The 12546-nt window shown below is 45.1% G+C and overlaps 1 protein-coding gene and 1 long non-coding RNA gene across 3 annotated transcripts in view; one reads left to right on the top strand and one right to left on the bottom strand.

Annotated features, from left to right (window-relative positions):
- The window catches only part of SAMD12 (sterile alpha motif domain containing 12), a 176639-nt gene extending 168894 nt beyond the window's left edge, over positions 1 to 7745 (bottom strand). The window contains exon 1 of one of the 2 annotated variants that reach the window (XM_063173240.1): positions 7663 to 7745. In XM_063173240.1, the coding sequence (XP_063029310.1) occupies positions 7663 to 7675 (13 nt within the window). In that variant the 5' untranslated portion in view covers positions 7676 to 7745. Of the gene's footprint in view, positions 1 to 4055; positions 4087 to 7662 lie in introns of those variants that run through there. The other variant, XM_063173230.1, reaches the window with a different exon arrangement.
- On the top strand, positions 7538 to 11977 carry LOC134427425 (uncharacterized). The gene is made up of 2 exons (XR_010030153.1): positions 7538 to 7593; positions 8064 to 11977. It is a non-coding gene; the product is annotated as an uncharacterized LOC134427425 (long non-coding RNA).
- Positions 11978 to 12546: the final 569 nt, after the last annotated feature.

Raw genomic sequence — 12546 nt, 5'->3', positions numbered from 1 at the left:
ATTAGATCCTGTAACTGAATGCAGGGTTTGCTTCAGCCCAAGTTCAGACCCTGCACACCTCCTTGCTTCATCCAGGAGCACAAACTAGGGTGAATTCTTACTGTTTCAGGTAATAAAGCTGCTCTTTAATGCCAAGTTTACCTTATGCTGCACACAGAATATGCAACTATTCACAGCAACTGCCTCACTCTTTCTGTAGTCCTTTTGCAACAGGACACTTCTGGAGACAGAAGGAGGATCCTTCACAAAGGTGAGGGAACATAAAACTTACTCAAGGCAGAAGCCACTAAGGTTGACATCTGTAGATCTAATCTGCTTCAGGTTTTCCTGAATGTCTCTCTCAGACCATTCTTCACCTCATTTAGAGAGGTCAGTACAGGTGTTTCCAGCCCTGCCTGCTGTGGAGAATCAGTATTATCCAGATGGCATTTCTACAGTTGCAGCCTAATGTCAGGCCCCTCCTTCCCCAAACACCATTGACCAGACATGGCATACAGTTCCTCTTCCAGAGCAGTATCAGTTCTTATAAACTAAGAAAGCAACATCTTATGCATCATAACCCTGCTTGTTAACATTTTTATAGCTCAGTGCCTGATTCCCCATCTCCTCTCTTTCTGGATTGTCCTGACCAAATTTCCCTCTCAGCTACTAAATGCAAATCAAATTATTGTGGTGAGAGGAATTGTTCTGGACACACAGCAGATGAGCTAGACTTTGTCATAAAAGTCATCAAGCTGGGTCAGACTAGAAGTTTAGCCCTTTATGCCACTGCTTAAGGAACAGCCTGAGAGCAGGGCGTACATGAAGTGATCCAGCCTTGGCACATTAAGAATGACCCCCAAGGTTAAAAGTGCACTTGGGGAACTCTTGTATTATATGAAAAACTATTTCCTTTTTTAATTTAAAGCACAAAACCACATGGCTTCATTGTTCTGCCTTTTGACCTAGTTCCTTTTTCCACCTTCTCCACACCATTAATCAAGATCTAAGGATTCTCTCCATGGTCATCTCTTTTCCAAGCTAAAGAATCAGATTCTTTGTAACCTGCCCATCTCTTTTCCAAGCTAAAGAATGATAGTATCTGTAACCTGCCTTCAGGGAACACACCATGTCTGTGACCAGCTGACTGTTTTTTCCCTATTTTTCCAGTCCTCTCCTTCTTTTAGGGTGTGGCAAGCAAAAGCTGCAGGGAGCATTCACAATACAAGAGCAATATGCAATGATACAGAAACAAAGACCTCCTTTGCCTTGTTCAGAGCTTTCCTCATAGTTCTTGAGATCTTATTTGCTATTTTGACCAGCACCAACCATACAGTTTCAGACGACCTCAAAATTACTTCATTTTTTAGCTCTTTTGCCTTTGGCACCTTCCAGAACTACTCCCTCTACATTCTCTGCATGTTTTGAGCAGACACTTGAGGGCTGAGCTGTTCAATTGTTAATCTGCAAGGGTAAATACCTGTATCCATTCAAAGGCAACAGCTTTCATGAGAAATACCCAACAACAGGATTGCTCAGTGTTAAATTCTGAGTATCTCTTACTCACAGAAAGGAGCATTGTATTAGAGATCACACAGTCTGGACATAAGAAGAGACAAGTCAAGAGACAAAACAGGGCACAAGAAGGTAAAGCTGTCTCAGTCCAGACAACAGAGAAAATTGGCTCCAAAACCAGGCACAGAATCCCAGCAGACACACAGACTCAATACTGAGTGAACTGAAAAGCAGCCTTTTAACAGCTCTACTACCTCTGCTGTATTATTATTAAACTAGCTGTATTGCTTTCAGAGACCAATGGACAAAAGTAAAACTTACAGCGCTCTACAGACACCAACTTCTGCACCCACCAGCAAGCCTGCACAGAGGATGTTTTGGACAGAAACCTCTCCATGCTTACCAGCTCAACAACCAGCACCAGCCTGCAGCTCAAATACCATCCAGCTGCAGTACCTTGCTCCAAGCCTGTCCCTGCTGTTCTCCTGCCACAGCCCTTGTGACACAGCAATACTGGGAAGCACGAGAGACTGGCTCTGAGCAGCTTGTCCTGGCCTCACACACTCAGCTGTAAACATGAGGAACAAAGGTATACACAACCTCCTTGGATGTTGCCTGCCATGCTTGGACATAACAGAAGAACAAAAAAAAAAACCTCCAAAAACCGTCAAGAAAAGTTCTACTTTGTAGTTTCCACTTAAGCAGTAAACACGAGCTCTTACAATGTCACTACAGGTTTTGTCAATACTTTCCAGTTGTACATTAGGAAATGCATCCAAAGTCTAACTCTTGTTATTTGCTCAGTTGCATTCTCTTCTTGATGGAGAAAGCACACAAACTTTCAAAGCATCACTCCTTCCATTTGCCTTCATATTACCACCACTGGACAAGTTTTAACCTTATGATGGTATTCAATTGTACTGAACCAGTAAATTCATATTAATCAGTGTCCTCCTTGAGCTTCTAAGTCTTCCAAGTACTTTAAAGGGTAAGGTCAAACACTTAGGGAACTGTATCTAAACTGGCTGATATGAAAGTACTTCTGAGTTTCCAGAAACACTCTCCTACAACCAAATTTCATCCAAAGGAAACAAAGTGTCACATCAAGCCTATACTTGGTACCTTGATTCAGAGAGGGTAAAATGATCACATAACTTCCATAATATCCACCCTCCACTCAAGCTGAATACACCCAAAGACCCTCCATTGCAGGGTGGTTCTTTGCTGCCACAGCTTCATTTTGGGGCCCACAATGGAGTGCACCTTCTGAACTTCAGCTCACAGTCTCCCTTTCAAATGTAGCAACAGAGTCTGGAAAGCTCTAAGCAGTGGTTCAAAGCAGAGAAGCACACACAACCATGAAGCTGTGTGCACAATGTGGGGGTGGGTGGCAGGTAGAGCTGTTGTTGAGCAAGAAATAAGGGGGTAGATGTTACAGCCCAACAAGGAGGCTGTCACGTGAATGTGGATAAGAGATCTATCTTCCAGTCTGGAATCCCATAATTGCTGATGCATTTTTGCCATAAATGGTCAGAAAGTGACACACAGAACTCAAGACCAAAGATGTTCAAATCTTATGCCTTACTGTCCAATACACCTCCAGCATTGGTGTTATCCATCTCCTCTACTATGACCCAATGTGACTGTTTCACCTGGAGAGTTGAAATGAGTTGTCTCTCTCAGTCCTGCTTCCAGCTGGCAGCTATTTCCAAGCCACATGTCTGAATCCCTCAGGCTAAGAAGTGGTTAGAAATTACTGAAGAAACAAAAAACATAACAGAAGCATGTGCTATTTTTGAATCACAGGGCTTGTTACTTCTTTGCTCCATAGGCAAGATGCTGAAACATCATCTACTGGATCACATTCCCTGGAAACTCAGATATGGAGACATATCCAGTCTGAGCTCAAAGTGGGTGTAGGAATAAGGCAAAGTTGAGTAACTGAATACCTGTCAGAAGAGTTGTACTTTTGGGCACGCCCTGGAACAGCATGATAGGTACCTACACTGAAATCTGCTTCAAAGCTGTCCTCTGGGTGATCCTGAACTTGCTTTGACATTCTTGGCAGAGTTAGCATAGCACTTCTATGAGCTCACCATTTTTCAAGTCTCTGAAGAAACACATGGCAGCATTCAATATCCATGGAGCTGCTAGGCACTGCAGGCGTTCAACCAAGGTACACCACATAGTTGAAATCCACAGGATCACTCTCACAGAAGTTGGTTACAAGCTGCAAATAACTTCAGTTCTGCAGCAGTCAACCTGGATGCCATTCCACAGAATGCTCTAACCTCCTCTGAGACTTAGTCTCCTTAAGGATTACCAAAGGGTAAGGCCAGTCATTGTCATTTTATGTCAGCAAGGCTCCACTTCCTAGTAAAACACACTATCCCATAGAAAGATCCAGGGTCTGAGTAGCATAAGCCCACTACAGAAGAGCCATAGGAGACTGGAAGTTTACATAAACTTCCAGGAGGAGACCTGCAACAAATCTATGTGACACTTTCCAAAGCCTATACACAGCAAGAAAGGTGTTAGACCAAATTTCATTAAACACTTACCATTAAAGAACTCCATGAGACAATTAGCACTTTTCTTTGCAAAGGAATCTCAAAAACACCACAGATCAGAGCTGCAGGGGATCCAACAGAACTGTGTGGGATCACCTGCATGCAGACATCATCTGATGAGTGCTGTCAGTCTCTCACCTTCCTGTGCAATAAACACTGCGGGGGGAAGAAATCACCATTTCTCTCTTTCCCCCTTTACCTCTGCTGCACAAGAGCAAACTGAAAAGGAAAAAAAATAAAGAACACTCTTGCAGAGATCAAAAGCCTTTTTCTACTGGCTCTGACCTAGTTCTTTCATTCTTACTAGAAGGAGAAAAAACACTTAAAGGAACATTGTCAAAACTGTTGAGTCTAAAAATAGACTTACCTTGGCAGTGCTGCCATCTCAACGGGCTCATATTAAAGAGTGCAAACTCACTTTCCTCATACACACACACCAATCCTTACATCAATTTGGAAGCACTAGCACTATACAGCCCAAAGGACCTCCCAGTCTCCATAAACTCTTTTGGGACACTAAAGAATGTATTATACATAACTGGTGAAGAACTGCAGTATTCTCCAAATTCCTACTTCATATATGCAAGTCAGCTATCCCAGTAAAAAAGTTTGGATGGTTTCCTTAAGTAAACAGGTGGACATGTACTGAAATTGCTAAACCCCAGCACACCATGCTAAGGCAGCTTTAAAAAAATCAGATTTGAGGAAGATTTCAGCATTTTTTTAGATAAAATAAATTTTTCAAAGACTTTCCAAAAAGTATAAGCTACAAAGTATTTTCACCTTAGCCATGCAGAGCATTTCTGAAAGGAAAAACAAAACAAAGACTCTGGGTTCATGGCTGAAGCTGACAAACAGGCAGTTTCCATAGAACAATGGCCCTGGTGGAGCTGGTGGGGCAGGATGTTGGCTCCAGTCAGGAATTCCCGTGCTGCAGAATCCCTGTGCTGCAGAATCCCTGCCTCCCCTGTGCCCCAGGGACCTTCCCACTCCCCAGCTGCATCCCAGAGCCACCCCCAAGTCTGCACAAGAAGCCAGTTGGCCCAACCACCCAAAGGCCTTGCATCACTCTACAAAAGAAAGCCCAGGAAGTCCATCCTAGCCAGACTCCCAGCTGACCACTGCAGAGACTGGAAGGCCAGACAACCTCAGTTTAAACCTTATTTCCAAGCTTCCAAAACTGTTGTACAGCAGGTTATGTTCTCAAGATCACAAGCTGCAAACCAGGAAAGCATGCTTCCAAAGAAAACAAACAAATCAAACAAACAGAAAACAAAAAAATCCCAACTGTCTGCTCTTCCTGAGTCCAGGACATTTTTCTACAAAACCGTCTACTGAGAAGATTCAATGACAACTCTACTTTAGACTAAAGCAGGGTCTGTACACTGTGATGATTGGAGTCATGAGGAACATGTAACCTCTCAGCTTTCCAAACAGAAGCTGTAATGCCACATGTTCCTTGCCAAAAGTGACAGCTCAGGAACAGAACAGAGCTCACACCTAGGGCTCCAACAAGGCCCTAGGTGCATTAAGAGAAAAGCAAGCTTTTAAGCACAATCACACAAGGAAACATGGCTCCAACATAAAATGATGGATAATAAAAGGCCTGAAATGTGAATGCACTACAAACACACAAAGCAGTCATGGCCACATGGCTACTTGTGCTGAAATAGTCATAGTGGTGTGTTAGCGTGAGGGCAACAGAATTGTGCAAAGGCAAGAAAGTTGAGGGAGAAAAAAACAAAATGGGAGGAATGCAGAACACAGAGACAAGAATGCCTGTTCTGACACACCACAGCAGGATGCATCCTGGGGGAAGGAAATGGGAAGGAGTTAAAGAAAAAAATTCCATCTCAGGAGAAGGGAAAGGCACTGCTTCCCAAAGCTTTAGCAGAGCTTTCCTTCATTAATATTTACAAAGCTTTTAGAGATTCTCAGATGGAGGCCACTGCAGATATGACAGGAATTATTACAGACCTGAAAAGATCTAGCAAACAGACTGAGAAGGACTTCAAGTAAATCAAGTGGGATGACATTAGTGAGCACACTGAAACAGGGGTTGCTGCTGGCATATGAACCATCTGGTGCATGGCAGTCCATTTCATTTACTTACTTACCCACTGCCGGGCACGCATGCCCAGTTCATGTCATTATGCTTTTGCCACCAAAGTAATGCTTTTATTCAGGACCACTACATTCCTTCTGTGTATCATTCCAGTCTTCAAAACTGCCATTCAGTAAAGCAGCCTGTGCCTGAGAAATGCTTGCCTTAGGGAGAGGCTTACACTTAGGATGAGCAACTTGGGATGTTGACAGACTCCTTTTGAGACACAGTGGTCTTGCTTATCTTTATTTGAATTTGCACAGGAAGCTGGTTTACAGGGATGTTAAGCTCCCCATTGCTTCCAGGACGTTTAAGTTTTTGCTGGACCATCATTTGCACTGCTCACTTGGGTACTCAGCAAAAGACAGCTTCAGCATGATTTTCAGCAATAAAGCAAGCGCATCTGATGGAACTGAAGATTTCAGCACAACTGAGAAACAAAACTCATGGTAGTCACAAGATGAACACACAAAAATACTGTCATACACTAAATTAAGCACAGGAGACACTAAATTAAGCACAGGAGAAGGGGTCAGATGGCTGGTTTACACAGGATTCTTAAATTTTCTCAAGGACACAGAATAAAGCACGATGAGGTGCAAACGCAGGGCTGTCACTGCCTTAGTCTAAAGCGCTAGAAAACCAAGTGAATCTTGGAGGCAGGCAGCAGGAAGGCAGATTTGCCTTTTCTCATACACCTGTCTCTTCCAACTTCCCAAAAGACCCAACGGAAAGGGAACACACAGCCGTTGTTAGAAGGCTAAAGGGAGCCCAGCATTTACTGAAGACCTAGCAAAGCATCCACCTGTCAAGGGCTTGGTAGCTATCGCCTCATTTACCGGGGTAAATCCCCAGGAGCCGGGCACCTTGTGAACACCTCTCAGCTCCCGGCTGCCCAGGAGCTGAGCATCTCGGCCCTTTGGCTTCTTCATCGCTCTCAGAGAAGGAGGGGCCGAGCACAGCTCTGCGCCCATGCGGGGCACGCTGGAGCTTCGTGGGCATCGCGCTCTGGGGGCACTCGGGGGATCCCGACGGCAGCGAGGGACGGCGGCGCCTCGGTGCCCGCGGGAGAGCGACCGGCGGGGCGGGGGAGGCGCCCGGGCTGAGCGCGGGGCCGGGGCCGCTCCGGAGGGAGGCGGCGCAGGTCGGCCGCCCTTGCCGGGAGAGGCGGCACCTCCGGGCCCGGCGGGAAGTTGCCGAGCGAAGCCTCCGGGCAGCCCCTGCCGCCTGTCCCGCCGCGAGCGGGGGCCGCGGCCCGGCTCCACGGCACCTGGCCAGGGGCAGCCGCGGCGCTGCGGGCGGGCGGGCGGGCCGAGGTGCGCGGGGGCCGGGGATGCCCCGCGGCGAGGCCGAGGCAGCGGGCGGCAGAGCGGCCCCGCCGGCGGACGCCGCTGTCCCGCCGGACCGGACCGGGCCACGGCGCAGGTGAGTGCCCGGGGGAGGAGACAGGGGAGGGACCCCGGGGGCGGCGGGCAGGGGACGCGAAGCCCTTACCTTCCACCGCCATCCTCCCGGCCTCGCATAGTGCGCCGGCCGCCGACCCGGCCCCGGCGGCGCTGCCCCGGCCGCCCCCCCGCCCGCGCGGGCTCCGCTCATCTGCAGCCGCGGCGATCAACCTGCAGCGCTCGCTGACAGCGGGCGGGGCCGCGCCGCGGATCCCTGGGAAACGTAGTCCGGGAAACGGGCCCCCGGCCAGGCAGCCGCGCTCCCTGCCGCCGGCGGGCCCCGGGGCGCCTCCCCTGTCCCCGGAGGCACGGAGAGCGGCACGGGGCCCGGCCGTGGCCTGAGGGAGGCGGCGGGGATGGGGACCCCACGGGGCTTGTGTGGGAGAGGGACAGCGCGGGCACCCTGCCCCAGGAAGCTTCATTTCACAGCTCCGGGATGTTTCTCTCCAGGATTTCAGGATCTCAGACAGGCTGACGGCTCCAGGATAAGCCCGACCTGTCCCCCGCACTCCCTGGCCGGCCGGAGGAGTTTGTCCGCAGGGAAAGAAAAAGGCGCACACGGCGCCGGGAGCTATCGCTCAGCACCTCAGCCTCGATCCGGCCCTCAGCGTTTGTCCATCTCACCCACTCTGGCAGGTCCCACTACAAATCCCAAAAACGAAGGGGGAGCCATTGCTTCAGGTCCCCAGAAATCTTACACCAAACAGCCTGCCACGCTCCAGATCTGTCCTGGAAAACAGCTGTGGGCTTGTGCACTTCTCAGTTTTATTCTGAGATATCAGAAGGGTTTTGAAGGGTTTTTTTTTTTTCCATTCAGAAGTAGACATTTTTTCATTTTAAGTGTATCAGTAAATATTAACTACTCACACACAGTCTATGAGTTAGTCTACTCACCAAAGTTATGTCATTAAAATCAAGAGAATAACAGCAAAGGGACTGAGTATACAAGGGCAAACCCAGATAGGGCATGAAAACAGTGCTGCATGTTCTTTTTGTTAGTAGTGGCTATTGTGGCTAATAAGTGTTATTTGTGACAGGTTTTTTTTGCAAAACAAACCTCAAATTAGAGTGCAAGAATATACAATATGCAAGGGAATATGCATATTGTGTATTCACAATATGAGCACAAACCCCAGGAATTGTGACATCCTTGAAATAGCTAAATTAATTAAAAATTGGGTCTTCATTTATTTTATGAAGGAAACTCAGAGGCTATAAGAAATGTCTTGAAGCTCAACTTTTTCCATAAGCCTTCTAATAACCAACTTTGCCCTGAAGACCTGACTTGTTGTTTGCTGTCATAAGCACCTGAATTTTAGCCTTTGTGTTGTACATGGGTCCAGATGTTGTACAAGTGTCCTGGAGCAGCTGTCTTGTTGTTCATGTGTTTGCAAAGTGATAGGCACGCTCACAGTGCATTATAATTAAAAAAATTGAGAGGATGTGCTAGTCCTTCAGAGTGCAATACAGTCACACACCTGATCCCATATGCTGGCAGAATGGACTGATGCTCACACGCTTTCTGTGGAGAAAAAAGGATATCCCAGTTTTTTATTCATAGATAATTTTTCAAATATATGTAATATATATGTTTTCAAATATATGTAATACACACATACAGCCTTCAATGCATAATAAGCTCCTGTGATTTTGATAACATTTTGTATTAAGCTCATGTATTCAAATATTAGTCATTTATTTGACTGTGACAATATCTGGAGATATGTTGGAGTAATTACCTGGCTAATGCATGTGTGGAGCAGTGCTTTCTTGTTTGGAATGAATTGGGAGCCACAGAGGGAATAAATCAAGGCTCAGAGTTAAAAGTGGCATGGACATGGAGCACTGGACTCCTATCCCCATTAGCATGCTGAATTTCTGACTGGTAACTACGTTTCAGCTCTGGACCCTGAGGACATCCCCAGTGATGGGGGGATCATTTAATCAATTTTACTAAGCCCTTTAAACAGCCCTGTAGTTTTTAATTACAACTTCATGCCTGCTGAAGAACAGCAAAATTGTGGCTGTGACTAGATAGCAAATAAGGCATGACAGATGTTAAAAGGTGTAGTGTGTGATACCTAATAGCTAGTGAAATGTAATATTTAACAGTAACTAAACCCATCAGAAACTTAACAAATTCTGGTCAAAACTAGACAAATTGTAATTTAGTGTATGTTGTTCATTAGAGAAAAGAGCCTGTGAATTGATTCAAGGGGGTGTGTAAATTGATTTAATTAATCTAAGGTAAAGCACAATCTGTTTTGAGAAGAGCTTTCAGAAGCATGAGGTGACAGTGAGCTAACTTTCTTAAAACACCCTGCTAAATTATAGTGTAGAAAAAGACTCTATTTCTCTGCTCAGAAAGAGCTTTCTTGCTGTCCCTGCCTTGCTTTCTTGCTTCTCATTTTACCTTGCCTCACTTCAGAGAGATTTCTTCTAAACTTTCTCTTATAAGTTAGCAAACTTCCTTTAAACAGACTTGGTTTGTCACAGCCACAGTCAGTTTGCTGTGTTCTTTGCCCTGGGTCACCCGATGAAAAGGGAATACTGACCAGAGGCTCCTTAGCAATTCTAATTATTTCTGAATAGGACTTCTGCCAGGTAACATCAGATGAAAGTACAGTTGATGAATGTCCATCAACAGCATTGCCCTGCTGCAAGAGTTCTGAAGTCTAAACAAGATGTTAGAGTTGTACACTTCACATCATCCATCATAATTTTTCTCTTTTTATTCCCCTTTCACCTTTCAGAAATTCAACAGTCATTTAGCTTTAGGCAACCCCTTGTGCTCCTAAGTCTTTTCTGTAAAACACTGAAATTCTCACTCATCTTCATCTGATGATCTTGTTAATGAGGTACTTCTGCCACATCATTCTGACCCAAGATTTTAAAACATGATTTTTTTTGGTGCCCAAACCACATGCACAGGAGAAGTTTTGAGGAACAGTTTAAGAAACATCTGAAAATCGTTGACCCCAAGTCAGGCACCACGTGTCTCTGGCAGTGAAGAGTAGCACAGCCGTGTCTGAATATTTTTGGCTGTGATTTGCTCAGCTGAGTGGGCCTAAACTGTGATGGTGAGATAAAAACCATTCAAAGTTTGTCGTCAAACTCAAGTATGACAGAAACAGGACCACACCATCTGCCTAAAATTTCAGTATCTGGACTCTTATATTGCCTTGCATATTCCTGGGAAAGAATACATGGAAATGGGTGTGTATTTCAAAGGTAACTGATGAGAAGTATGTTGAGATTGGGAGAAGGTGTGGGAGGAACATGTGTGGGACTATACAGATTTGATACTGATGGGGAAGGAGAAGTGGAAGGGGCTTTCCACTGCAGTGCCTCTGCCGGTACAGAGGGCTGTAGGTGGAGGGAAGAAGAAAAGGGAAGGGCTGTAGGTGGTTCACACACACTCTCAGCACACACCCTAGGCCAGGAGCTGCACTTGTTTGCCAATGAAAAACAAGAAAGCTTTGTGGGCACCACAGTGAAGGAGGTAGGTGGAAATTCAGGTGTGGAAGCAGTGAATAGAAAATTCCCTTCCAATTCCCTTTCCTTTGGCAGAGTGAGCCATATAGCTGAAAAAAGAGCCTGAGGAATAATGGGTGCCAGATCTGGAATGAGAGGAGGAGGGTCTGGGGTTTCTCTGGATTCTCTTTTTTTCTCTAGGAAGTGGCATTTCCTAAGAAAGCTGCTGAGAGTCATGCAAATACATGAAAGGCACAGGGAGAAAATGCTGGGTGCACAGGTGTTCAGTTTATTTGTTTTTTTAATTAAATTTTTAACCCATGTAGGCATATGCTGAGAAAAGGGAAGAAACAGACTTTTGGTGTAAGTCCCATGCTCTGATCCATGGAAACAGATTCTTATGCTAGAGTGGATCCAGGCTTACTACCACAAAGTGACCCAAGGTATGGTAGATGTCAAAGTGTAAGGGCTAATGTTCAGAAGGAGTGTTCTGGTGTCTGGGAATGACTTCAGAGACCTATTAGGCAAGGAAAATATAGATAAACATGTTTAAAATACATGTAATATGTACTAAGGCAATGAAATTCAGGTTTTACTAGTGTAATAGGCTAATTACATAATTAATATTCTTTGTGTATACTGTTGCTGAAATATACTTTGAGTATTGCTAATATTACACATCTACATTTCCTAATTGTCAAAAATATTTTGCATTATAATCCATAATACTACAGAAAGTGCATGTAGGGATTTGTAGGAGACTGAAAAAAAAGCACAAGATGTCTGCAAGGTGTGTTTTATCATTACTGTAGCATTATCTGGTGTTTTCTCTGATTTTTTTTTCAGTTATTTATTTATTTTTTAAAATAAATTAAAATGCTCTTCAAGAATCATGTTCCCTGCTCTCCATTTCAAGGAAAAAAATGGTATGTGAGTGTTAAAATACCCAGAAGATTCATAGAATTTTTTGTGTTTCACTTCATTTGATAGAAGATCAGGGAAGGGAAGTGGGTGGGTTAATGTGATCTGTGCATGTCTGAGGCAGAGAGCACTACATAACAACATCACTCCTGTTATAAGTGTGAAGATAATTCCACTTTCCAATAATACCTATGTTGTATGCACAAAGAATCATACTGACTTTTGCTATCATCAAATGTTTTGATGGGTTATTCCATTCATTGCTTTATGGTAAATTACAGATAATTTTTATACAAATGTGGAAACATGCTACAGATTCTCCTCCCAAAGCAAGTTTGTGACAACTCTCCCAGCAATGCAGTCCAAAAGCAGCAGCAGGGCTGCAGGCAGAGACCACAGCTGTGACTGCCTCACATGGCAGCTTTTTGTGTCAGGCTTTTCCGCTCATGTATGGGGCGAGGCTGGGAGAAACTGGGCATGGACTGAAAAAAGAGAGGTTCAGGCTGTGTATAAGGAAACCTTTTTTCACCTGGTGCAC

This window comes from Melospiza melodia, chromosome 1 (genome assembly GCF_035770615.1).
Source record: "Melospiza melodia melodia isolate bMelMel2 chromosome 1, bMelMel2.pri, whole genome shotgun sequence".
NCBI lineage: Eukaryota > Metazoa > Chordata > Aves > Passeriformes > Passerellidae > Melospiza > Melospiza melodia.
This window is presented reverse-complemented; position numbering and strand designations above follow the sequence as displayed.